This window comes from Acromyrmex echinatior, chromosome 14, assembly GCF_024713525.1.
Source record: "Acromyrmex echinatior isolate Ae372 chromosome 14, ASM2471352v2, whole genome shotgun sequence".
Classification (NCBI taxonomy): domain Eukaryota; kingdom Metazoa; phylum Arthropoda; class Insecta; order Hymenoptera; family Formicidae; genus Acromyrmex; species Acromyrmex echinatior.
Genome location: NC_141865.1, coordinates 8,708,018 through 8,727,058, shown reverse-complemented (window position 1 = coordinate 8,727,058; position 19,041 = coordinate 8,708,018). Strand labels below are relative to the sequence as shown.

General features: G+C 32.9%; 1 protein-coding gene across 2 annotated transcripts; it reads right to left on the bottom strand.

Moving 5' to 3' along the window:
• Nucleotides 1-172: 172 nt before the first annotated feature.
• On the bottom strand, nucleotides 173-18,972 carry LOC105148899 (uncharacterized). 2 transcript variants are annotated; one of them, XM_087413598.1, is made up of 17 exons: nucleotides 17,281-18,972; nucleotides 13,869-14,074; nucleotides 13,526-13,767; nucleotides 13,258-13,341; nucleotides 13,057-13,182; nucleotides 12,828-12,968; nucleotides 12,519-12,642; nucleotides 10,601-10,793; nucleotides 10,092-10,335; nucleotides 9,715-9,873; nucleotides 9,249-9,575; nucleotides 8,753-9,137; nucleotides 8,406-8,631; nucleotides 7,968-8,208; nucleotides 7,334-7,553; nucleotides 6,784-7,150; nucleotides 174-6,416 (listed from the first exon to the last, which is right to left on the bottom strand). In XM_087413598.1, the coding sequence occupies exons 2-17, from the start codon at nucleotides 14,071-14,073 to the stop codon at nucleotides 920-922; spliced, it is 8,781 nt and encodes a 2,926-aa protein (XP_087269724.1). In that variant the 5' UTR covers nucleotide 14,074; nucleotides 17,281-18,972; the 3' UTR covers nucleotides 174-919. The 2 variants fall into 2 exon arrangements, with proteins under 2 accessions (XP_087269725.1, XP_087269724.1); XM_087413599.1 differs by lacking the exons at nucleotides 13,526-13,767; nucleotides 13,869-14,074; nucleotides 17,281-18,972 and having other exon boundaries at nucleotides 173-6,416; nucleotides 13,057-13,172; nucleotides 13,258-13,340.
• Nucleotides 18,973-19,041: the final 69 nt, after the last annotated feature.

The following is a 19,041-nucleotide window of genomic DNA, read 5'->3' as shown; positions in this document are numbered from 1 at the left end:
TTAAGCATATACAGCTTATTATTATTATTACTATTTCTTTTTTTTTAACTTTTATATTATGAAAAGAAAAAGTATGCAATTTTAATAAATGAAAAGATCGTTTTTTTCGCAAAAATTAAAACATTTTCTTTATTATAATTACATATTTTTATTTTTTTCGAGATATAAAAACTTGAAATGAAATAATATTGCGAGATTGTGATTAACCATATTTTTCGCGAGTTCGTTTTGCGTATATTTTTTGCGTTCGTTTTGTATGAAACGAATCTAACAACAAGAGGAGAAGGAATCCTAGGTGACATCGGGCAACAGCGGAGTAATTATGAAATAATTTTTATTTTTTTATGCTAATTTATACTTTAAATTATTAATTTATACTTTAAATAACAAAGGAGTAGGAAATGAAATTAATAGAAAGAAAATGGAATAAATTAAATATAATGTATGATTTTGATACATATATATATATATATATTTACAAGTATTAATATAAACATTAGTACATATACTGGAATAAACTTTAATATAAAATTTTGGTGACCAATTCTCACTACATTTCCTTAAAGATAAATCTATAATATTTTATAATATTTTAACGGCAGTAAAGGAAATGAGAGTAGTTAAAAAAATTAATGCTATGTAATAATCAATAGTCCATAAAAAAACATTATAAAATATATGTACAGACATTTAATTTTTTTAAGTTTAATTGTATATAAGTATGTATAAAATTGTTATTTTTTTTTATGTTACATAAGGATAATTACACAATTAAAAAATGCATTGAAATAATTTTATATATAATATTTGCAAAATAAGTAACTATATTCAATATTACAATATATTGTATATCTATTTTTTATAGAAATAATTGTATATCTATTTTTTATATAAATAATACGGAGAATAACGTCTTGAGTTAGGACGGCGGAGTTGTGCTATCAGATCGAAGTTGCGATGGTGCAGCTTCGCTGTATGCGATATCGAAGACGCTTTTTTTCTCGAGAAGTTGTTGATGGCGTAGACGACCGCCACTTTGGAATGACGCTGCATTTTCTGACTGTAGATCACTCTCGGATTGTTCGTATTGCGATCCACACGGTTGCATTTCGAGGCATCTTTCTGGGGATAACTGTGGCGATGGATGCGGAACCGGGGGTGGATGAAGATAAAATGGAGGTGGTATTCTCTCATATTTGTATTCCGAGTGCTGCAGCAAACGATGCTGCGTGTCCGAAGTAGAAGCCGGCGGTGGTCTGGCGAATATCTGAATCGTCGGATCTTCCTTGAGATTACCCTCGGCCTTTCTTAATTGTCGTCCTTGACGCACAATAGCCTTCAACTGCTCTGATTCGACGTTCACCAGAGGTTTGATCTTGCGTTTGGTACGCGGCGTCATCTCTGGTGTTTTGCGCTCCACTGTTAGCTTCTCTCTTTGCTTTGTCGTTTGCTTCAAATTTCTACTTACCCAACGTGGTAGCTGCTCCTCGTCATCCGTTGCTTTCTTCTCTAATCTCTTTTTCTCCGCTTCCTCGCGTTTTTTATTGTACCAAGCCATGTACTTTGATTGCGTTTTACTTATATCGACTTCGCCAGTTTTCGGAGGAATTGTAGCTTTCTTATCTGTCTTAAATTTTGATTTAAATACCTGCTGTTTTCGAGGATGCTGTTCTTCTTCCCTTTGTGGCGATCGCTTCTGCGATTCACTACTTTCTGTTTGCTTCACTGAATCATCATCGATAAATTTACGAGGTCGACGCTGAGAATAACTCGGCGTAGCTTTTTCTTTTGATTTATCAAGAACACGTTTTCTGTTCCCGGGTGAAGGCACTTTCATTCGTTCAGATTTCTTTGGTTTCTTTACGAAACGTTCAGAAGGTATAGTTTTCGTAATATATTTTTTCGAAGTTAATGATACATCACTTTCTTTACTTCTTATTTTGCCTATCTCAATGTCTTCAATTTTTTTAGTTTTATCCATTTCAATGGTTTCAGTTATTATTTTATCTTTTTTCAGATCTACTTGCTCAAATTTACTTGAAGGCGATCTAGTTTTACTTTTATCATCCTGTTTCACAGATTCGAACATTTTTTCGATCTTTTTACGAGGCGTAGCAATCTCGCTTTTAGATTCCGCGTCTTCCTTTATTGCGGGAATTTCATCATTAATATTTTCTTTTGGTATGTCATTTAATTCTTTAATACTTAGAGTCAAAGGAACTATATCTTGAATTGTTGTCAATAAATTTTTTATTTCCGATTTTATATCAGTTTCTGATTCTTCAATTTCGATTTTCGATTCAAAATCTTTATCTGTTATATCTTTATCGTTTCCTTCTTTTAAAAGAGACATAGGCGAAATTCTTTCGTCAGAAAAAGTCTTTTCAGATGTACCAGCGATTTCAATATCTTCTTTTAATTCACTCGTTGATTCAGTTGTGATCGAATCTTCTGTCTTCTCAAGCTCATCGAGCGATAAGTTGCTATCTGTATCCTCTTCTAGTTCGGTTTCCGTTCTTGCGTCTTCTCCATCTCTGAAAGTTCTTACATCAGACATTCCTGCTATTTCAATGCTTTCTTGCTGCTGCCATTTTTGTCGATGACGCGGAGTATCATAGGGTCTCGTGGTCAGCGTTGTTTTCCTAGAAACATCACTGGATGAGTCGCTCTCCTCCGAAACATCAAGTGTATCATCAATAAAGCTGCTAAAAATTGGAACGCTTACGTCTGCTTGCTGCTCTCCTTTGTCTTGTGGCTCTGCGACTGCTGTGCTCTTAGAAATTATTACAAAACTCTCCACCATATCTGGTTCACTGACAGTTGACTGTTGTAGATTCGAATCCTCCTTCGGCAACTCGATAGAAGATTCCTTATCAAGTACTTCAAAAGAAGTACTTGATAAAATAGTAAAAGCTTCTTCGTCAGATCTTTCTTTTCCTGCAGATACTTTTTCTGCTGCTTCTTCATCTGCTGCTTCTTCTTGGAACAGTGATTCTTCTTTCTCTTTTGTATGCTCAACTTGTAATTGTTCTTTAATAACTTCTTTTTTGGAAGTAGTGATGTCCGATAAAGATGTGAGAAGTTTATCTTCATCAAATTCCTCTTCTTTTGTTTTGTGGCTGTCAGATAGTCTTTCAGGAGATATGTGCGATTCTTTCTTAATTTCATGGCTTTCAATTTCTATCTTTGTAGTAAGATCATCGCTTAGATGCTGCAATTCATCTTTATCAGTAGTTTCCTTTACAATATCTAATACTTCGGTGAGCTCAGATCGAATTGAAGCGTGATCTGATTTTGACGCTTCGTCACTATTTGACGTTTCATCAATGTATAATAATGTATCATCATCGATTGCAAATGCTCTCTGAAAACCATTTAAATTTTTAATATCATCTGTAAAAGGTCGACTAGTATCGAACGATTCTTCAGATGCTGTAGTGTGTATTGTTGATTCTTCTTTTTTCTCTACATCAGATTCCTGAATTTCATATTCTTTTGGTCTCTCTACGTCATTTTTAATTTCACGTAACAAGTCCTCTTCGTTTTCTCTCTGCATTAATTCTTCCATCTTTTGTCCGTTATCTATTGCATCTTTTGTTGAAGAAATTTCCTCTTCAACATGTTTCTCTGATTCAAGACTTAATTCTTCTTTTTGATCACTTTCAGTTTTATATAATTCTTCAGTTTTATCTGTTTCGCTTGAATATAATGACGTATATCCGTTTTTATGTTCTTCTTCTTTTTCTTCTTCTATATACTCTGTTCCATCAATTGATTTGGTCAAACTTTCTATATGTTTTTCCAATGCAATCGCTTTTTCACTCACAATCTCTTCAACAGCTTTCGATCTCTGTATTTCATGTAATTCTTTTTCTGGTATAACTTCCTCTTTTTCTGACATTTCCTGTTCGGTTTCATAGGAAGATTCTTCTGCTATTTCTTTATGCTTTCCAGACATATAAGCTATTCTTCTTTCAACAGCTCTTTTCTCACTGTAAAATGGCACTTTCTCTGTTTCTTCTAACGCTTTTGTGATAAGAGAATCCGAAGGCATTATTCTCTTGCTACTATCTTTCAATTCTCTCTTAGAGACTTCAAATAATTCAGATTGTTCTTTGCTTGGGATGTCTAATATTGTCTCACTTTTGTGTTGCGTATCTTCCACATTTTGAACAATTGCGAGATCTTCAATAGTTTCCTTTAACGTCGAATATTCTTTGTCAAAATCGTGATACACATTTTCTTTATTGCTACTGAAAACTTTACTTTCAACCGTAGCTTGCATTTGATGTTTTAGCTTTTTTGTTTGTGGTTCTATTACGAAGTCGTCAGAAAATTGTTGTATTATTTCGATATCTTCTTTACCATTTACAACGTCTTCTTTATCTATGTTTCTGTTCATTATTGGAAGAAACACGCTTGGCTGATCGATGTCTCTTCTCTGCGGTTCTGGCACGAAGTCATCAGAGAATTTCTCGCTTACGTGTAGTTTCTGTTTTGATTTTTGTTGATCCGCGTGATTCGATGGAATTTCTGAAGACTCCGTGCTTTTGTCGAAATCGCGACTCATGAACGAATCCTTTTTACTATTCATATGATCGGAACTTGTACTCGTGCTTAGTTCCTCCGAGATATGTTTCTTACGACCAATCGCTGCTAACTTTTGCATACGCGACGTTATTTTATCAGTCTTCGGCCTGCCGCTTTCTTTACTCGCGGCTTTTCTGCGCTTCTCGAGCTCTCGATCCTGTTGTATGATTTGCTTCTTGCGTTCTTTACGTTCAAGTGTTTGCCTCTTCACTTTCGTATGGCTACTTGTTTGTTTGTGTTTCGCAGCTTCTTGAGAAGTTAATTTTGATTTCTTCGTTTTTTCAAACGCATCCTCGTTTTCGGAACTACCGGCACTCATAATCTGCGGTTGCTGATACTTAAATTTTTCTTTCTTCGTCTCTTTCGATGTACTTGGAGAAACCTCAAACCGTTTGTGCTTCTTGGAGTCCTCTGTTTTCTTCGATGTACTACCTGAATCTTTCTTGGAGTCTTGCGAGGTTTTCGATTTATCCTGACTTGTACTTTCAGACCCAGTGGTCTGCTGTACTTTTTTATCAGCGAGTTTACTTAGTTTCTTCGTCAGCATCGTGATCTCTTTTTCTAAAACTCGAAAACTGGGTTTTATCACGGATTCTACCTTCTTTTGCTTCTTTATTCTACTTTCTTTCCTGGTACTTGTCTTTTCCATCGTTTCGCGAATATATTTACCATTATCGATATTTATTTCCGGAGAAGACAAGCTCTTCACTCTTTTCTCGTCAGAAGATTTATCATGTTGCTTATCTGCTTCCGTCGATGAAGAGGAACCATTTTTCTCGCCTAGTATTTTGTATCCAATACTGCTCTCTTCGGTGTACTGTTGACGAGTTTTTGACTTTCTTGCTTTCTCGCGACAAGTACTTCCGTTCTCGTCGAGAGAATCTGAGATTTCCCGCAACACTTCAGGCTCCAAGGATACCTTTCGTCCCTCCTTCACTGCTTGTACTTTCTTTCTCAGAATGTTCAGTCGTTTGTCAAAACATGGGCCTTCCTCTTCTTTGATAGGCGTTTTCATCCATAAAGTTCGCGTTCTCAATTCGCTTTCTCCGTGGCGTTTCTTTATCCTTTTTCGATTTCGGATATCCTCGTCGGACTCGTCATTGTCACTTCTACTTCGGACGTGTCGATCCGTTTGTGTCGCAGCGGCTCTGTCAGTCTGCGTCCCGATTGCCACTTGTCCGGGGAGACTTTGAGTCTCTAAGTAACTTGCGGCATCCATCATTACGCCACCAGCATGTCTAGATTCCCTCTCCAGTAGTATTCTTGTCAATAAAGCGTTTTGCCTCGCCAGTTCCATATCGTGAAACGTGTATGACTGCATCGTAGTGGATTGCGTTTGGTCTTTGACGATTGACGGTTTATCTTTGGGCGATATCCCGGGTACATTTGTTGAGATCTCTTGATGACGAACGTCCCGCATTTGCGACTCCGCATCTATGTTTTGCGTCGCGTATTTATCGTCCATCGCTAGCTTTTGCGCACTAGATTCTAATTCTTCCGCGCGTCGACGTCTAACGTCCAATTCTTCCGGTAGGAGAAGAATTTCCTGCTTGTGTTGATATAAATTTCTCGAACGTTGATGAGAGTCGATGGTGCGCACTACCTCGGGTTCTTGTATAGGTAGTTCATGCCGTGCTTTTTGATCCTGCATGAATCGCTGCAGAAGTACATCCTTGCCATCCACTATAAAAGTTGGATAATGACGATGTTGACTTCTATCCTCCACTTCTCCGCGTGTTACTAATTGCAACACCTCTGCGTTACCCTCGCGATAAAAATGTTGCTCTCTTATTGCTGTCTCATTACTTAACTCAGGATCGACGTATCTGTAATAAAAAATAATATGGAATATATTCATATATCATCTTTTATTCTGGAGAAATTTTATTGCAATATCTTTTAAATTTTTATTTTTTATTAAATATGTAAATATGTAAAAAATTTCTGGGTAAAAGTATCGATTAAGAGACCAAGCCTCTCCAATGACCTTCACCTTGACATCCCCTAATCGATACTTTTATCAATTTCTGTTCCAAAATAGAAAATAATTATAAAGTAGACATAATATTTTAACGAAAATTAATTTTTTGAGATTGAATTTGAGTTTTTGGTGATAAAAGTAAATACTTTAATAAACTAAATTGAAATAATAAAAGTCTATTATTATTACATGATAATGTACGTTCTATTTACCTTTGTCTATAAGCTTGACGCTGAATATCCGAACCACGTTCGATTTCGTGTCGTTGCAAAGAATCTGCTTCCGTAGCATCGTAATCTCTTTCTCTGAGCTCTCGAGCCTTCCTCTCGTACGTATCATCTTGTACGTATATTCTTTCTTGCTCTTCGAATCTTCTCCTCGAGAGATCATAGGTTGGGCCGTCACGTAGCCTTAATGATTCCACATTTGCTTGGTCGATTGGACGACGCTCCGATATGTACACAACGTCACCAGGAAGCGATGCTAAGCCATCGTTCTTTGTATTTTGACGATTGAATTGCCAGTTTCTTCGAGTTGGATCTGCGCTCCAAGCTTGTTTTCTTCCGTTTGATGTAATTACTATTTGATATATTGATTTTGTTAATAAGTCACAAATTTTCTTTATATAGAGATAATTTTCTAAATTTTATAGAATACAATAAAACTGAATGTGATTATAATATTTACAAAAAATTATTTTGAGGGAATTCTCTATCTGAACGCTATCTTGAAAATGAAATGAAGTTGATAAAGAATAGTTACTGTCAATTGCAGGTTTCCGATGAAGATGTCGTTTCGGTCGACCATCGGATCGAGCAATAAGCGTTTCCGATGAATGAATTCTACGTTTTCTAGGTGCCATGTAAAATGGGCAACCTGGACATATACAACAGATGATGAGCGCCGCTATGGCCAACAACATTAACAGACCCAGAATAATCAGTAACCACAATAGTAGCTTATTCTCCGCTTTGTACACAGTCTGAAAAAGAACCCTGATTTTTCATTTTTCTAAAATAGAAAATTATCAAATTGAAATAAAAGAAAAATATAATTTATAAAAATGCTATTTATTAAAACTTAAAAGATAATCTGCAAGATAATCTTTTTATATTATATAAATAACTTGCAATAACTTGCAAGATAATCTGATCCTTGAAATGAATAAAATAATAACATAACATTTATAAACAATTTATTGCTCATATAGAAAGTTAAAAAAATATTTTTTAATATATCTAAAACTATTTAAAAGTAATTAATAATTAAACTGATTAAAAAATAAATTAATAAGGAATACAATTTTTTATGAAAAGTGCATCAAGTATAATTTTGAATATAAACTGACGTGTTACGTGATGAAGTTAACGAATGTGGGCAATTAGCGTTTACTCACTACTTCGTCGTCACCGATGATCGTTTTGTTTACATAGGTCTCCGTACCGTCTCCCCCATTGTGAATTACTCCATCGATTGGAAGTTTCGTGGTAGACTCGTAGTCTGTCATAGACTCATTGGTGGTACCTACGCCATTGATGATGCCCACTCCATTCGCGGCTAATATGTTACGAATTTTTTCCACGTCAACCAGAGGGGTGCCGATTTCGGTTTGTTCGACGCGGGCTACGATGATCGTTCTATCAGCAGAAGAAAATACAAATTAATATGAAAGCTTTGTGATTGATTAACAGTTGAAATATTAATTTAAATTTTTCTAACTTTCATTGTCGATTTGAAAGAAATAATTCGCAAATAATTGAAAATTGTTTTTTAGTGTTTAAACATATATTTTTTTAATAAAAAAAAACCGATAAATTTCGCTAATTCTATCAACCTTTTTTCTCCCGCTGGGACAGGACTACTTGTTACGGTTTTATTATTTGATACATAAGGACGTGTCTCTAGTACGGTAATTCGTCCACCAGTAATAGTGGCTAATGTTTCCGTAGTTGTCGTTAAATTTGGATGATCTCCCGAAATCACAAACATCATTATGCGAGCTTCCATGGCAGTGCCTCTAACGATGAAGATCTCAGTCTCACTTGCGAGATGAGGTACACCTAGAATATTGCATTAATGAAGAAAAGAGAATAGTAAAAATTATTTTTTAAATTTTCTACAAAACTTTCAATTTTTGTTATTTATTTCGCCAAGAACTACATTTATTATATGAATATTTACCAAGATCATATGCCCTGGCAGTTAAAGTATATAAAATATCAGTTTCCGCTCGTTTTCTTCGATACTCTTTTATCTCTCCAATTTGATGTTTCAATTCGATTTCATTCGGAACGCTTTCCGTTGAATTTGTCATATTCAGAAATACTGTTGTTTTTTTTATAGTCTCTTGTATTATGTGTTTTGGTTGAAGACTTTGTGTTTTTTTATGTAATTTTTTTGAAAAATTGTCGTAATTACTTTGCTTCTTTCGCCTGAATTTCGTGACGGGTGACAGTAACGTCAGTTCTCCGGTAATCTCATTCAAATAAAATTTATTTTCATAATTTCCGTGAATCAGTTCATAACGAATTTCATTGTTTGGCGGTTCGGCATCAGCATCGGTGGCCTGAATTAAAATTTTTTTTTTTTTTTCATAGAAATATCGAATATATTTATTGAAAATCTTCTTACAAATGGAAATCAATTAAAATAGAATTATAAAAAATTTCAAAATTACCTTGATAATAGCAGGTGTTGAAAAATTTGTCAAATCGGAATTTAATGTAAATTCGTAGGCATTTTTCTCGAAAATTGGCGCATTGTCATTTACATCCAGTAAGTTTACTATCAAAGGTACTTCACCCGTGTTACCTTTACCGTTTTCGTCACGTGCAATTACAGTTAATTGTAGCTGCGCTGCCATTTCACGATCTAAAGACGATCCCATCGCAACCGTGATTAATCCCGTATCAGGATCTATTGCAAAAGCATCACTTCCTTCTCCTATTATGCCTGTATATCGAATACTGCCAAAAAGTCCGGTATCTTTGTCGGTTGCATGCACCTATCAGTAAAATTATAATTTTTTTTCGAAATAATATAAATTGTTAAATATGTAATTATATAAACCAAAAATAGTAAAGTTGAGTTTAGAAATTTATTTTTATTATGTTTATTTGAAACAAGCATTAATTATATGTTACCTGAATCACCCGTGTTCCAGCGGTGACATTTTCGGATAATGTAACTTCATAAGATTCTTCGTCAAAGACGGGCGGATTATCATTAACATCTTGTATAAATATTACGACTGTTGCTGATGCTGATAGATTTGTTGCTGGACCAACTTCTTGAGCAATAATCTGTATCACACATAAAGATATATATGTGTCTGAATTAAGCATTTACTTTGAACTTAGACAAGATTTATTTATTGAAATTAATTATGCTTATTTCAGTTACTTCTACATAAAAATAATATAATACAAGTTAAACGACAAAATTGAATTATTTCATTTATTATCTTTGTATTAGGAATACCTTGAAAGATATTTTATCAATTTTACTTATTTAGACATACCTTAAAAGATAAACTTTCATGCATCTCGTAATCGATGAGTGTATTGTCTCGCACCATGAGAATAAAATTTGCTGTTCTTTCAGCAACAGTTGGATTTATTTCGAAAGTACCATTATTATTCTGTAGTTTTAACGCGAAAACACCAGCTTTACCGATATCTTCATCATGGACTCTAGTCGAATATTGTTCGGGGAACATTATCACAGAACCTGGGTCCAAATTCTCTGGTATCGATGTAACGTAGCTGCACAAATAAAATATATTAATTGTAAGTATAAATAAATATTATAAACGTAACGATTCAATATATTATCAAGAAATTGCATTATTTATTACAAACAATATAACGCAAATACTAGAAAATTAAAAAAGCGCAATGACATTAATAACTTGTAAAGTATATTAAAGCAACGGTATTAAAAGTCATGATATTTTATAAATCATAGTTTAAGTAATCACGAAAAGACATTGCCTTGACTCTTAGGTGCTTAAAATGATCGGGTACCAACTTATCATTCTCAAAATATGGCGGGCTATTGCCTGGTTCTCCAAGAAGAAAACCGACATCGACAACCGTTGCCTGAGCTGGCGGCTCGTCCTTAGATCTTCGTATTTCCTCGGCGACAACAGTGAGCACGACCGGTGCACCAACGTGAGTAATTTGCGTGAGTTCCTCTAAAGGCTTCGCGAGAACAATCTCACCTAAACATCGCAAGTAATTTATATTTGTGTAATTTATGATGTTGAATAATCAACCAATTTTTTATTCAACTAATTATCTTTAATATATACTGATAACATGTATTAACTCATTAGCTGCCACCATCCCCATTTGGAACTTTTTCAAAAATATCAAATATTTTCATAACAAAACATAATTTGAATATAATTATACTGTTACACAAAAATTTCAAAAAAAAAATTTGACAGTTAATGGGTTAATGATTATGAAAAATATTTGTTGAAAAATGGTTGTTATTATTCGATATCAAATTATACACATTATTATTACTTCTATTTACTCACCAACATTCTATACATTTCTTAAAATTTCTCTTAAAATTAGTATTTTGCGCAACATTTATTTATCACATTTCACATATATCTCACGTATCGTATAACGTTAGTATACAATTTCTCATTTCTGCACGCGCGCGACTTCTATGTTGGATTTCGTTATTTTTTGGAGAACCACTGTAATGATGTTATAATATATAGATTATTTTTAATATGAATAAAACATCTCGAAGATAATGGACGCGAATTCTCTTATCCTTGTTACTTCTCCGTCTCGCCTCGTATCGTACACGCACGCTGACCGGCAATAATTTTACATAATGTACCCGCGGAATCGACTTAAGAAATCGTTCGCAGCGACGGATGAATGTGTATACCACTGGATGTACGTAGAACCCGCACACGCAAGGAGTCGTAGTACGTATCGCATGCTCCTTGCCACGGAATGATAAGCATCGCAGGTTGAAAAGCAGAGAGTGACCCCTGAGAACGATCGATACTTGGCCGTAGACTGTCCAGACTTATTCCGACCACCTTTAGCTCCTTCTGTTTACTTCTCGCCAATTTTTCGCGTTCTTATCTGGCTTACTTGGATTTCTACGAAAAATCTAATATTCCGCGAAACGATAGTAGTAAGAAAAGTTGCCAGCATAATCTTTCATTCGTGCATAACGTAGTTTTTATTTAAAAAAAAAATCTTAATTTTATAAAAAAAAATAAAATTCTGTTTATTTGTCAAAATTCTGTTATTCTGTCGATTCTTAATGAAAATATTTAAATATTTTGCTTTTGTACGTCATTATTTATCAATTTAGAATACATTTCGAATCGATAACATTTTTTTTATGAATTTTATTAAAGTTTTACGAGATTTTTGTCTAACAATAAGATTTTTATGTAAAAAATGAGTCATGTGAGTCAGTGAATACAAGAATTCATGTGATTTCTTCCGCGGACTTTACGCGGAAAGTAGAACAAATTACTTCGCTATCAAGAAATAAAAGATCGACATCGGTGGAACGGTAGCGAACAAATTTCCCTGCTTAATCATTGTCCGGCATTTTTCGCGGAATGAGGTCAGTCTTTGTATACCAAAGAGGCATATATGAATCAGCACCGTTACTTCTTTCTGTCATCGAGGTTGTCAGGTGGAAAAGACGCGAGACGTGCGATAGATCGAGGAATTAACGATGACTCAACTCGTCGAGTAAATTAATTACAATACTAATTTGCATCTGCACGATAGAAGAAGTCCTTTAATCTTTGAACACGTTCGACTCGAATAGCATAATTGGAACGCACGCAACCAAGGATTCAGGATAAAATGTAGTACAACGATGATGAGAAACTACTTTCTCCCAATTCTCTTAACTTTTCGTCGAAGATATTGAAAATTCAACAATTTCTCACCGGTTGTTTCCGAAATGTTGAAAAATGGTATGAAAGGATTGCCTTCGGACACCAGACCGTATGTGATTTCACGCGGTACTCCTTTATCTCCATCTTCCGCGTGAACTCGTAATATTACATCCCCCTGGAACAAACGATTTAGAAAAGTTATTGTGATTAAATAATAATAATATCAATAATGATACGGAAAAAGCATATCATTTTTATTTATGTAAGATAAAACAGAACACTCAAATATATCTTTCTCTATATGAACAATTAAATTAAAATAAATCAAGCAAGAGTTGAAAAGTGATATATTTAACTTACGATTTGTACAGAATTATTAAGCTTGGTTAAAGGAGGTGCTAGGGTAAAAATTGGCGGCACGTCCTGTACGTCTTGCACTATAACGACGACATTCAGTCCCGCGATGTTCCTAGTGTCTTTTCCGGGTTCCGTATAAGGATCCTTGGAAATATGATATTCTATCGGTGACGTACACACTTACGAGCGTATAATAACATTGTATGCTTATTCGTAGGACAATTATGCTTACCGTCGCGTAAATGGTGAGGGTGTACATCGATTGCGTCTCAAAGTCCAACTCGCCGATTAGCGTAATGACTCCCCGCGTTTGCGTAGGTGTTTGTCGTTGCCGAATAGTGAAAAGTTCTTTCGGTTGCTAAAACGACGTTGTATCTTTATGTTTCTTCTTAATTTATATTATATAAATACAAAATAACCATTAAATATATACCCATAATTCGATATAAACTGGCTTGCCGCTCCAAGAGTTCGCTCGTACGAGAAGATAATCTAGTTCTCTGCCTGGTTTAGCATCCTGTAATACGTTTGCATTAATTTTTAATGTTGCTCGTTGCAATAATAATAGATTTTATACTTATGTAGATATGTTATACCGATGATTAATGATCACGTGCAAAAATTCGTAGAGTTACACTTATAAAGTCGGAGTAATTACGCACTAATTAACGTTGTTAGAAGAGCCATTAATAATTACACACCTCGGGTACCATTATCAGGGAAGGAATGTGAGGAAATATTTTATCACGCGAGGTCGTGGCGTTCGTTGCGGAAATGGTAGCCTGCATCGAATTCGAGTCTCCCTTAGTATCCCGAACCCTGACGGCGAAATCGTGAAGGCGTCCCGGCATAAGGCGTTTCGTTAAAATTACATTAGCCTGACAGACTTTGTTGTACAATGTGCACGGCAAGTTGTCGATTCTTACAACGGGTGTAATTGTTGCTGCAAGTAAAATATAGAAGTCATTTTTTTAATTCCTGATCGAATTTTAATAGCAATTAAGATTTTTCACTATTCTTCTTTCTTTTTTTCTTTTTAATTACCGGTTATTTCGAACACGAGAGGAAAGTCGGCATCCTGATCGGTGGCGCGTAATCGAAAAATGACGGAATCGACTTCGGCATCAGCTGGAACCAACACCAATCCCATATCCGTAGATGTGTCGAAACGTGGTCGTGCACTTTTGCTCCAACCGCAAACGAGCCCCAAATAAACCCACGCTTTAAACCATGCTCCTACGAAGAGCATTCTAAAAGAAGATAATATTTTTTCTTATGCCATATATAAAGCGTTGAACATAAGACATTCAAAAGTAGAGGGCATCGAACCTATAATTTTTTAAGTCCTTGTTAAATATAATGCAAGTAACAGTAAATCGGTAATGCTATATATCTATAATCTACGTGTAATCGACATTAATAGTGAAAAGATGGTAAATTTTGATACGATGGTAGATATCGATTTTATGATCATGGAATGAGGTCGTGAGTATTCATTGTCGCGTCTCAAAACAGTATATTAAGTGTTCTTGTTTTTGATTCATATTATAAAGTATAATATTATCGATATAATCGTATAATGAATGGAATCTTAATTTCCTAATGGAATTTTATTTTTTTAATAATATTGTAATTATATACATCCAGTCATAATATAGTTAATTTAAATTTTGATAAACTTTTTTACTTAAATTGAATAAAATATGTATAATACAATTAAATAAAAATATTTGTCAATATGTTAAAACTCACATATTTAAATATATTATAAAAACATGTATTATTTAAATATAAGTAAATATGAAATATTTATATTAGGTTGGGGAAAAAATTTCTTCGTATTTTTTAATTCGAAATTGTATATACAATATCTTCGTCAAAAATCAACAAAATTTAAATTTAAAAAAGGATTTAAAACTTGAAATCTTTACTTTCGAAAAGTTACTATATATTTTTTGAGTTTCTGTGAGTTTAGTAATTTTTACATTTATAAAATTACGAGCTGAAAAAGATGAAAAATTTTTTTTTTACTTTGAGGGTTTCTCACGTGCCCACAAAAAATTTACGAAAATTTTCGACTACCTATCATGAAAGCTTGAAGCTTTCCCTACAAAAAATCGTTTTTTAAAAATGTTCCTATGATTTTTTGTTTCTGAGTTATTCATGAATTAAGTAAAGGAGCATTCTGACTTCGATTGTTCATAATTTCGATAAAAATCAACATACTGCAATTACAAAACAAATTCTTAAAACTGAAACTTTATTTAGCGAATGATATAACTGTAACGAAAATTTCGCAACAAATGAAAAACTTTTGCAACAAAATTTTTTTCTCGATCTAATATATAAAATGTAAAATATTTATATATTTATAAGTGTATATTTATAATGAAATGTTAATGAAAAATTATTTTACTAATTATTATATTAGGTGTTGGAATTAATTCGTAGCGTTTTACAAGTGATGGGAAGTACTTTCATTAATGTATTTTTTAATGCTCATGTGAAATAAATAACATTCTTTCATTAAAAAACGCTACGAATTAATTCCAACACCTAATATAATATTATCTATAATAAGTAAATATTATAATAAAATAATTATAGTAAAACGTTCATATTAAATTTACATTAACTTTGTAGTAACATATTTTTATTTATTTTACAACATTATATTTTCTATTACTTTTTATATAGTATTTTACAAATCTTTTATATAGTATTTTATTGTTATCCTCAATAAGATTTTTTTCATCAGTAATTTTTTTGTATGTCAGTAGTATAACATGCGATTGTTAAAGTGAATGCAGAAATGTGGGTCATCAGTCGTACACAACAGAACTAATATATTGTTATGTCCAGTACATCCGTGGCACAGAAACTTTATGGTGACATATTTTACCGCCTATCAGTTGTATTTTTTCTCCGACCTCAGGCTTACAAAATATATAACAGTAATATAATGTTTTTTATGCGTAGGATGACTCAAGATATGTAATAAAATTTGAAAATGCATTTTTTTAAATCATTGTTTTTTAAAAAATATTTCTAGATTTTTTTATATATAATTTTTTAATGCATCAATTATATTTTTGTTTCGAGAGATAAGAAAAACAGAACAGAAAAAAAAATTACTGGAAAAATAAAAGGAACTAGAGCATGACTAGTGTATTGCTTCAGTAGTGTACGTGATACTACTGAATGAACATTTAACATATAGATAAACCTATCAAATTATTTGATATCGCTGATTGATTATTTATCTTTTTACGTTTTTAATTTCACAAAAATATGTATCTATATTTGAGATCTTCCAAAATACTTGATAATCGTATATTTTTCTTTTGATTTTGTTGTCTATGTATATTACATTTTAATTATTGAAGTATTTCTGTACATTTAAAAGAAATGCGATCATAGTACGTGTATGCATATATAGAATTTATTATATAGCTGTAATTACCGCTATTTAAATTGTTTTTTCTCATACAATATGCATTTAGTATTTCTATCTGGAAACATCCTTCGTCAATGACTCATGCCTTGACATTGCATAAATATTCTAGGTGAACGTAAGACAATAGAATATTTAGCATCGATTTCCTACGTAGATCTATAATGAGTCTTGTTTGTGTAAGGATGAAATGGACTTTAACCCATCGCGCATACCGTCTTGCTGTATATTTTTACCGGTCAGTGTCCACGCTAGAACGATCGATAGGCTTTTCTTTTTTCACAACATGTGCCAGCATTGCTGGATACTTAGAATCGATATCCGTGGACGAGATTGAAAATCCACGTGAACCTTTAAGCCTTTGAGTTTATAAATATATAATAAATAAATGCATGCTTGATATATATATTGTACGCCGCGAAGTTTCAGTGCACGTGAGGGATGTCGATATGTCTTGTCGATTGCATCGACATTTCGTTATACATATACAATATAACGATATCTCTATCACAAATTAATAAAGAAGTCATTAACCTTCTACTTCTCTTGTATCTTCTGCGAAATTCTATTAGAAGAAAAATTACTTTTAAAATAGTATTGTAATTAATTTTAAAATAGTATTGTAAGATAATACACATTTAAAGGAGAATAGTAAAGAAAAAAAAGTCAATAACTATATTGCATTAAATATTTTTTTAAATATGGAGTTTACAAATGATTTTTTGTTTCATATTAAAAATTGAGAAATGTTCTTTATTGATTAATGATTTTTTCTGCGACTGAGAAATAAAAAATGTTATTATTATGTTTTGTATTGCTTTGAAGTTCAACACTATGATTATAAAATTTGTGCTATGAGAATTGCATCGTTATTAGTTTGCAAAACAATTTCGCGGAAGAGAAAATTTATAATATTATTTATAAATAATATTATTATCATGTAATTTAAAAGCGTAATTCAATATCAGTAAAAAAACTGTTTGAAAAGCTGCATAGACTTACCTGAGAATACAGATAATCACGAGATCGTCGAACAGTTCATGTTTACGCGAATACTTATCGATCACAGATCAAATAGTTTCTTCGGCAGTGACACACTTGTTTTCGAAACGAAAAAATTCGTAATTCTTATTTTTTTCATAAACAATTTTCGAGAATAAGTTAACTTTCGTTTCGACATTTTTAGCATTGTGTTTTCCATCGTTCGCTTCAATGTCATATAATTATTTTCGCGCATAGGTTTCGAATTATCATACGTTCATTATTTTGTTCCAAAAATCATACTTGTAAGAAATTAGTGAAATAAACAGCGAACAATCAGATTTGTGATCCAGAGACAGCATTCTCGAGGATCGCGTGGAAGCACACTTCACGCGGCCGCGTACTCCGCGCGTGTGAAAGGGGTTGTACTGTTCAACCCCCACGTTCATGCGGTTGTACGAGTCACGTGTACGTCACGTTCGACAATCATCCCCTCCATCATGATATCAAAGGTGTACTTAACTATTAGTAACTGTTAACGGGCTTTTGAATGTTGGAATTGTCCAAATTGATCAAATGAGATACACATAATTATAATACATGAATGATAACTATTACTTTTTTCTATTTTTTGTGTTTACATAAAGTAATATCATCAAGTAATACAGATATATTATCTAAAGAGATAAATGTCATATTACTGGCATATAAATATCATAAAATTCTAAATTGAAGCAGACATTTTCAATAACATGTTTAATGACATTTTTCTTGTAATATGTAGATCTTATTTAAAGTATGATGAAGTTTAATATATCTGGTTATTCTTTGAATTTTAATTTCTTTAAATTTTTTAAAGATAAATTAGACAGCTCACACTTAATCCTTTAATTATTTTCGAAATATTATAGAATAAAAAAAAAAATATTATATTTTTGCCAAAACTTTACTTTTAAATATAACTTAAAAAATAATCTTTGATTACACTCAGTGTCTCGATAAATCAGACAGTAGAAGTTAATCGCGACCCTCTAAAGGTTTTTTTACTGTGGGTTTGCGTGTTTATTGGAAAAGGAATATTGATAAACATCTGAAATCTAATCTTTAAGGGTCACAATTGTGAATTTTAGTGCGCACCTTTTCACTAATTTAAACAATAATGAGAAAATGTCATGATAACATACTAATTGTAAATTTTTAAACTAGAATACTTTGAACGTTTATAAAACTTATTTATATCTTATATCTTATTATTGCAAATATTTATTGTCAACTTTTATTTACCAATTATAAATAAAAAAAAAACATGAATTGTGTGAACAAGTGTATTAGTTTTTATAAAACATTTTTGCATTTTAATAGTATTATTGTCGGACGATAAAACTTTTCACCGTGGTACGGTGGAATGTACGCCATATAATAGCGAATGTAATATGGAAAGGCCAAAGGACGCCATAACGCTTTAAAGAGGCTTGTACCTAGGTGATCGACCACTGACCAGTCGGTTATATAGCTGCTTTAGATTAGCATGAGGTTGCACGCAACCCTGACGTTCAGGAAGACGATAAGAGAATAGGTAACCGTTTCCTCTGCTACCTAACTTTTCAACCAGTGACCTGCTATTCTGTGCGTATAAAACTTATAATCTCGATCGCAGTTCGGATTTTTTAATTATTTGGTCATATATGTACGTCAGCTATTCGACTACTTAGATGTCGCAAGAATAATTAACGCGATTAACTATTAGTACATAGCTTCACATTCTTCTCTCTAAACAGAACA